General features: G+C 43.0%; 1 protein-coding gene across 1 annotated transcript in view; it reads right to left on the reverse strand.

Annotated features, from left to right (window-relative positions):
• SARC_00730 (hypothetical protein) overlaps positions 1–9,781 on the reverse strand; it is a 13,088-nt gene that overhangs the window by 2,590 nt on the left and 717 nt on the right. The window contains exons 2-13 of the mRNA XM_014305576.1: positions 8,894–9,056; positions 8,287–8,359; positions 7,828–7,952; positions 6,254–6,402; positions 5,875–6,057; positions 5,237–5,417; positions 4,508–4,673; positions 4,063–4,252; positions 3,268–3,463; positions 2,034–2,138; positions 1,237–1,338; positions 597–737 (exon numbers count right to left, since the gene is read on the reverse strand). Of these exons, the coding sequence (XP_014161051.1) occupies positions 597–737; positions 1,237–1,338; positions 2,034–2,138; positions 3,268–3,463; positions 4,063–4,252; positions 4,508–4,673; positions 5,237–5,417; positions 5,875–6,057; positions 6,254–6,402; positions 7,828–7,952; positions 8,287–8,359; positions 8,894–9,056 (1,774 nt within the window). The remainder of the gene's footprint in view (positions 1–596; positions 738–1,236; positions 1,339–2,033; positions 2,139–3,267; positions 3,464–4,062; positions 4,253–4,507; positions 4,674–5,236; positions 5,418–5,874; positions 6,058–6,253; positions 6,403–7,827; positions 7,953–8,286; positions 8,360–8,893; positions 9,057–9,781) is intronic.

Here is a 9,781-nt window from a genome sequence, read left to right on the forward strand (position 1 = left end):
AACTAACGGACGAACTAGCGATGTGTACTGGGAGTACTCACACAGGCATGCATGTAGTACTGGGATACTCACACAGGCATGCATTGTACTGGGATATCACACAGGCATGCATGTGTACTGGGATACTCACACAGGCATGCATGTGTACTGGGATACTCACACAGGCATGCATTTGTACTGGGATACTCACACAGGCATGCATTTGTACTGGGATACTCACACAGGCATGCATTTGTACTGGGATACACCTGATTTGTAGAGGCGACTTTACTCTGAAGCAGATACAAACTGATTGTCTGCCCGCTGATCCGGGCCATCCTCGTTGATAATGAAACACACACATATACGTACGTACAAATAGTCACACATACTGACCTGAACCGACATCTTCAACAGTTACTAACTGTTCTATATATTGCAATTTTTGGCACTCTTCCCATCGGTACAGAAACAGAGAGGTGCATGCACTTACAGATTCACATATTGACCCACACAAACACCCTGGACGCAGCTACAAACTGGTTAACTAGGCCGCACACCTCTATAGGTCATTCTCAGCCCAAATCACACACACACACACACCACACATAACTAACCTGGACAAACATTTTGGCAGCAGTTACAAACTGATTGCCTGGGCCGCAAATTTTGTCCACTTTTGGGACTGAGGCGGTGCCGTATGACATAGCCGCAACGGCCTGGGCCCCACCCGCCAACAGGATCTTCTGTGCTCCAACCTAGGAAAGTGCAGCAAGTAAACGGAAGGGAGGATACAATTAGGGATAGACGGCTACTATGCAGAGAAAAAATATTAAAAAAATGCCGAATTCGGGAAGTACACACTCGATACTAGAAGAAATCCTGCTGCGGTGATTAGGAAAGTGAACAAGGAATCGAGGAAGATACAAGCCCATACGACACGAGAAGAATGAACAACACAGTTGCCGACACTCTTTACAAGTGGCACAAAACACTTGCAACTGTCCTTCAACTCAAGAGTACACGGTGACAGCGTCGGACTGAATGAGAGCTCATAGCAACCATGTGCCACTCATTTCCGGTCAAAGCCTCAACACACCACAGATCACCCCACCTCCCGGATGGACATCACATGAAACGAACACGCAGTTGGGCTGGCATAGATAAACACGCCAGACAGTCGGACACAACTATAGCGCTATAAGAAGCACACGCCCTTGTGAACGACAGGTTTTAACCGAGGGGTCTATACGATACCTTTTGCGCAATGTACAGGATCTCATGGGGCACTCCGCCGTCCATCGTGGGTGGGGTGGCAAAGACAATGGTGGAGCACCCGGCCACCATAGCAGGCACACCCTGTGACGTTTGCAAGCGGGGGAGTAATCTATTAATAGAACGTGTGGATACGGAGCAATGTTATATCCCGTAGTTGGGACGCGGTTGGTTGATGAGTCAGGCACGATCAACGGCTGTACTAGGCGGTGGGGGGGATGCAACGGCAAAGCAGAACGGGCCTTTGTGACAGAGAGAGACTAAACGATACATGTGAATGTAGTCAATGTATTGCATACGACGGCGGGAAGAGCTGCCACCATAGCAGGCACACCCAATGCAACAGGTGCAGGGGCGAATGTACTAGATCTATTAATAGAATAGACTAATGTGTAGGTATGCCTTGCAATGGCCTTGAAGTAGACACGATGGTGCAGCAGGGCCGATGTCTTGGGGATCATTTATGACTGTTGATGAATGCACAGAGTCGTGGAGGACTGTACCCAAACTGACGGTGTAGTTTCTGCGTCAGTAGGTTGTAGTGGAAATACATACATAGGTAGATTGTAGTGGAAATTCATACATAGGTAGGTTGTAGTGGAAATACATACATAGGTAGGTTGTAGTGGAAATACATACATAGGTAGGTTGTAGTGGAAATACATACATAGGTAGGTTGTAGTAGAAATACATAAATAGGTAGGTTGTAGTGGAAATACATACATAGGTAGGTTGTAGTGGAAATACATACATAGGTAGGTTGTAGTGGAAATACATACCAGCATTAGTGCTGTAGATGGCAGCACAGCGGTGCCTCCAGGGACGTACAGACCAACGCGTTGAATAGGGCGGCTGTAGCGTGAGCATTGTACGCCCTTTTGAGTCTGTGGGAGAATATGGGGTACTGAGTGCGTGAGTATATGCATTATGTTCAACAGATAGATGTACGTGTGGGATCATATTTGTTGTATTTTGGGTCTGTGAGAGTATAGGGCATAGGCGTGCTGGGGTATATGCATTATATTTAACAGATAGATGTATGTGTGGGATCATATCTTGGAAGGGTGTTAAACGTGTGTATAACGTTATTGGTTGTTTTGGGCAACTTCCGAAGGATATACGGGTATGAAATACAGAAAGTGCACGAGCGTGTGCGGTATTGTTACAAACACATGAACGCGTATAAACGCATTTGTTGTTACTGGGCGTGTGCCGCACAATCGAATCTTTTAACGCGTGCACGTGCAAGAGCAGTCACATGGCGTAGAGGTGTACCAAAGTACCCACAAAACTGCCATAAAAGGGAATCTCGACACACACACACGAAACCCATTAATGCTGGTGAGGGCCGAAGCAATGGCATGCGGAACTAGGACGCACATACATCTCTACGTTTGCAATTCAGGCGCTATGCGGAATACAGATGCGAGTATACAAGCACCAATTTGCCGGTACACATGCAGATACACTGTGCCTCTATCGACAGTGGCATCCTCGAGATGAGTGAGACATAGATGAGTAAGACATACAGATGAGTGAGACATAGATAAAGAGAATGATGGAGAAGGACAGCCTGGACTCATACACAGGCACACATACGCTTGCAAGTCACGGCATGCAGCAGTACGTGCAAATACAGTACAGATGAAGATACCCACAGACATACACCTGCGGGTCATAGTATGCATATGTGCGTACAGGTACATACACGCCTACAGATGAAGGTGCATCTATATGCGCAGTAGTGCGCACACACGTGACTCTGCCGACAATGAAACCTCCCAAACTTGAACCACGTGATGTCTGCGAACACTGTTGAAGAAAACCAATTGCTAACCAAACCTATACGTCCGCATAAACATACACATCCACATACAGACAGAGACACCCATACAAGCACACACAGGGACACACATACAAGCCACGACACCTACGTAGAAATACACATACACATACAAATACCCATACACCAGCAGACACGCCTTGTATGTACACAAATACACATCCACATACCTCTACCGACAATGGTGCCTCCGAAACCTGGGCGGCGTGGAACTTCTGGATATTGTTGAAAGCCAGATCAATCGCATCCCGAACTTCGGGGTCCAGTTTTGGCGCGGGAGTGGAGGCGACATCGATGACAGGCGAAGCGAGTGTTACTTTGTCAAACTTGGCGGTCAGCTCCAGAAGGGCCGTATCACCACGCTTGCTGTTGCGGTGCAAATATGGGAGGTAGGAAAAATGAGAGGCAAAATATAGTAGGTAGCTTTGGCAACCACAGGGACACATGAGGATCTACAACAAAACGCAGGAAAGAATGTGCCACACCTGTACACGTAATACAGGATGCGCGAAACTATATACTGAGCATGTATTTACAAACCACAAGACCATGGGCAGTGCGGAGAATTGGGACTAAACTGAAACAAACATGTATCAATGATGAACCCTTCCCACGACATCACATGAGGCTTGCAATAGATGATTGAAGGTAGAACAATGCAACTGCATACATACATCAATACCTACACCGACCCTTGTTTATTTACATACACACACACACACATATATATATATAATGCACTCGATAGCTCACACCCCGGAATGAACATCCGATTTACACAAGCACTCTCTACGAATCCAACACAGCACTCGGAACATACCCACAGCTAGAAACATGCGTATTTCCTATACGCATCCCTGAACATATCCACACATACATGCATACATCCACACACACATATATACGTAAATAAATAAATATATACGTATATATGTACATAATAAAGCTAAGCTCACAAGCCTTACCGAACATCGTCAATGATGGTTGCACAGGCCTTCTTCACGAACTCAGACTCGGACTGCGCCGGGCGCTTGCACAGATCCGCAACAGCGTCTTCTGATAGGCCTTGCAGCACGTGCTGTTGCAATTGGATCTCCGCTTTGGCATCTGTGGTGGTATCTGCGGCATTCGTGGCGGGTTCTTTCTTGGCTGGGGCTACAAATAGGTCGATCACGCGTGTATGAGTAAACCACCGAACAGATATGTAAATATAAACAATATACAAATGTAGATACATATAACGTGCACTCTCAAGATGTAACCGTATGCGCAAGACACTCCTCAGACAAACATTGATCGGTGGTGACGGGGGGTATGAGTGAACCAACGAACAGATATACAAATACAAATGCATAGTACGTACACTCTCAAGCTGTAACCGTATGCGCAAGAGATACACCGCAGACATACCTTGCTCGGTGGTGACGGGGGTTAGAGGCACCTTGGCATTACCGGGTCTGCGCGTTAGCTTGAGGTGACGGCGTGCCAGGTGAGCCTCTACGTCTCTCAGCTCAACGTTCTCAGCCGCACACTTGACCATTGCGAAGTAGAACAAGTCCGCCGCCTCCCAGCAGATCTGTGGGATAGGGGGTATGTGGTGAGGGGTAGGTGGGGTGGTTAGTCGTTGAGGTACTTTTAGGTAGATGTACATGGTGATGATTACGATAGAAGGTATGGTATTCGGAAGGTTTATGGTGCAATGACAGTTTGTAGGGTATAGGGTATATGCCGATGTTGGATAGAACGTATGGTGTTGATGAGGGTTATGGTAAAAGGACAGGGTTGTAGGATATATAGTATACGATGGTGCTGGTGATGAATATAGTAATCGTGAGGCTTGTATATAGTACGGTAGATATATAGGGTATGGGGTGTATGACGATGCAGGTTAGAGAGTATGGTATTCACGAGTTTGTGGTGCTTCGTTGACAGGTAATGAGCATAAGATAATCCCTTATTAGACACATTATAACTACACTTATATATGTATATATAAATTTATAGGTATACATATGCGGATGGATATACAAAGATAAACATACGTCAATATCACATAGACATGAAGAACAAAAACAATCATACGTGTGAAATTATATATATATATATATATACCATCATAATCTATACGCATACACATACCTCGTCTTTCTTTGTAGCATCGCACAGTTCCCCAGCCTCTTCAACTATTTTGGCGTGGAGCAAGGCCCTGTCCTTAAACAGCCTGTTTGTGTAACTCTTCTCGTCTGTGTTCAGATTCTCCTTTCGTGACTTGATACTCCGTTCTAACTCGGATAGACCAAACTGTTGGCCAAAACACGATCTGAAAGTATAAACCAAAAACAGGTGCAGCAAAAAGGGATTAAGTACTGGGTATATGCAAGTACCGAACTGATTGCAAAGTGTCGCAATTCTCAGTACGCCGTTCACCAGCTGCCACTTACAACAAACAACCCCTGGGACCCAATACATACAGGGAGGCCAAAGGACTATCGAGCAGTCATCGATTGAAGACTAGTCCGAAAGCAACACGGGTGTAGATGCCAATGAACATCTAATGTATTATACAGGCGCCATGGAACCCTGAATATGAATACGTCCACGATCTACAAAACAATCGATGCTATGAGGTCGATCACGCAGCGTTTGCAAACGGTATGGCGGCCATCACCGGTTTCAGTCGCATATATTAATATATATATATATATATACATACATACACATAGAATATATATATATATATATATAAATACATGCAGACATTGCATAGACGTACATACCTCGTCTCCAGGTGACAGAAGCCTGTGCCGGCTTGCTTGACCACAAAGCGCAGACTATCGTTGTCACAGTCGGCGTATATAGAGATCAGGTGCTGCACTGCCCCGGATGTCTCGCCCTTGTACCACAGTCCTCGCTTACGGGACTGGTACACACCTCTCATAGTATTGACGGATTCAGCGATACTGTACAAACAAGAAGGGCGTGTTAGGATGAATTAGGCATACCCGTAATATCCACGTGATTCAGGGAGACTAGAGCGACTAGCAACAATATACGTATCTGTATATTCCTTTGGAAAACTATATTTAAACTATTACACCAAATGCTATATAGGAAGTGCACAACTCAGCTACACACACACGGTAACACATACCCTACCTTTCCTTACTAGAATAGACTAGACCCAGCGCAATGCCGAACTCGTCTACCACCACTGTGGCGAATAGGCCATCCTGTCGGTCACTCACCAACGGCGCCGCAATGGCAGCGCCCAGCGACAGCTCTGCGGAGAATAGGGTGATTGGTACCTATGTGGAAGAAAGCCAATCGGGTACATAAACCAAGTTTACATCAGTCTATGGATACTACTATGTAAATATAGGGCAATAAATGCTTAGAATATACGTTAGAAGATTTTGTGGATACTGGGTACTCCAACTGCTATCAGAATAAGTGGCGTAATTCGTACAAACGTATATGCCTCGCATATGATGAAGCTATGGAAGAAATATGAATGGACAATACGTACAGTGACAGCGTGCAGCAAAAACAGATATATATATGTATATATACGCGTATATGTATATGTCAATGTATATGAATACATACATACATATTCATATACACATACATAGACAATATATATATATTATGAAGCCATGCAGGATTAGTGCACGACCGTAAGCTGCATTATGCTTCAACCATACAGCCTTACACATGAGTGTGTATGTATGCGAAACGCTGTTGCGAAGTGGTGTAAGGTCTAACGAAAGCAAGCTAGCTCATGTCACGAAGGAAAGACTACTTGGCAATGAGTATAATACGCTTGCCGAAGACGTTCAAGCATACATGCTCACACAACCGGCGTGTACTTATACTTGTAGACACCTCTGAGCGCCACAACGGGACGTATGTGTGTGAGAACGTCCTGTCATACACTAGTACAAAAAATTACATATTACTTCTAAACAATACAAATTACTACTAAGCATGGTACATTACTACTAAGCATGGCACATTACTACTAAACAATACACACTACAACTAAACATTACACGTTATTACTAAACATTACACACTACTACTAAACATTACACACTACTACTAAACATTACACACCAATACTAAACATTACACACTACTACTAAACATTCCACACTACTACTACTACTAAGCATTACACACTACTACTACTACTAAACATTCCACACTACTACTAAACATTACACACTACTACTACGACTAAACAATATACACTACTACTACAACTAAACATTACACGTTATTACTAAACAGTACACACTTCTACTAGACATTACACACTACTTCTAAACATTACACACTACTACTAAACATTACACACCACTACTAAACATTACACACTACTACTAAACATTACGCACTACGACTACAACTAAACATTACACTACTACTAAACACTTTGCATCAGAAAAACAGGACCTCAGTAAGAACTACATCGTTGTGTGCGCCCTTCCACTCTCAAAAGCGTCAAAAAGAGACCCACATGCATGCATACACCGCATAGTGGCATGAACCGCAATGAAAAGACCTAATTGTATGTGTACGGCTCATTGTGTAGCAGTATATACACCAACATTCTTCGATAATACAAAGCACAAGTATACACATACACATATACATATACGTACACATACACATATACATGTACATATACGTACAGTTGTGCGTAAGTGTCAACGGTCTCTCCGTACCTGTACTTGGTAGCCATGCAGTGATACCTCCGTGATATAGTCTGCTGTCAGGGTGTGGGGTGCATCCACACACACGCAGCACTCAGACGACTTCGACAACGCCTTCAGACGCGCATCAAGTGCGGCTGCAGAATATAGGGACGTTATTGAGTGACTGTGGCACATCTTCACACAGAAGTATAGGGTACCGTACGGATTTTGGGGTACGTACGCGTGTAGTTATGCAAGGGATCGTCTATGAACAAATCAGGCCTAGACTGCACGCAGACATGCATGCAAGGATGTGATGTCTTGAAACCACACTGATATTCTGGCGCCCGGGGGGGGGGTGGGTAAGGGGAGAACCCGAACGTAGAAGGTAACGAATACACACACTCGGTGTTTGCAATATAGGCGCAACCCCCCCCCCACACACAAAGAGAGCTGGTGCAATGATAAACTAATCAGCTAATAACATACCGGCGATAGGGGCGTGAAATAAGAGAGTACCGAACTTGGCCAGGTTGTCGTCACTAATTTTATCCATAGCCGACTGTTTTCGAAGAATATGTACAGTATATATACGTGAGTATATTGGTATGTGTAGATATACGCAGGTGTATATAATGTAGTATGTGTAATTGTAATAGACAACTGAATGGTTGTTTACATTTACAGGATCACGCACTGCCATCAGCGACAATATATATATATATATATATAAACACACAGACACACAACTTATACACAGGCACACAGGCAGAGACATATACATATATACATACAGACAACAGTCGCGCACGAGAAAAAACCGCAAAACACTGGTACCTTAACCGCAGTTGCAACTACCACACAAACTGTGATACCCACCGCAACTCAACAACAAATACTTTTAATCTCTACAGTGAAACGACAGAAGAAAAAAAATTCGAGCAATCACATACTCACGAGGCTGCTCAACACCATACTTACAAACCGAACCAAACAAACGTCAAAAATACAAAACGTATCTACTCTACAGGCCCCTCCGGGACTATACACCACGTGTGAAGCAAGTGAGAGTATCTATAAATAACCAAATACCTACCTCACTGAGCTCCAAGGCCAGCCTCTCACGCGGGATGTCTGTGAGGGCATCCAGGTTCATGGCCTGGGTGAGAACTACCTGGTTGACACCGCCGTCTAACAGTCGCACTACACTCTGTACATCGCTGATGGGACCCTTGACTCGCAATACGCTTGAAGTAGCCCTGGGTGAGCCGGTGGGGGTAGTGATTCGGTGTGTATTATGAGGGAGATTGTACGCATTGATACAGGCTAATGAATTAGCGGGGCATATGGTGACTACTGAACATAGGACAATACACATGCTTTGGTGATATAGTTACAGGCGTGCATTATATATATATAAATAAATATATATATATATATATAAATAAATATATATATATATATATATATGTATATGTATACACACACACACTAACACACACACATATATATAAATATATACATACACAAACGCACACAAATAGATACATATACATACACATGAATAAGTATATAACACATACACACGCCCATATATATAGGCATATATATATATATATAATATTTATATCTATATATATATATACTTATATATACAAATATTTAGTTCAGGGAATATTCAGTGGGGATAAATACGTATATGACACATGATATATATGATATATATATATATACATACATATATACATACAAACATATATATATATATATACGTATATATATATATATACACGTATATATATTTATATGCATAAAACTACTTATATAGATATGGTTTCTTCATCTTTATATATATAGATATATAAATATGTTTATAAATACACATATACATACGTGCATACACAAACACACACAGACACTATACATATACACCCACATATATATATATATATATAAATATATATATATACATATGTAAATAGAT

This window comes from Sphaeroforma arctica (genome assembly GCF_001186125.1).
Source record: "Sphaeroforma arctica JP610 unplaced genomic scaffold supercont1.25, whole genome shotgun sequence".
NCBI classification, from domain to species: Eukaryota; class Ichthyosporea; order Ichthyophonida; genus Sphaeroforma; species Sphaeroforma arctica.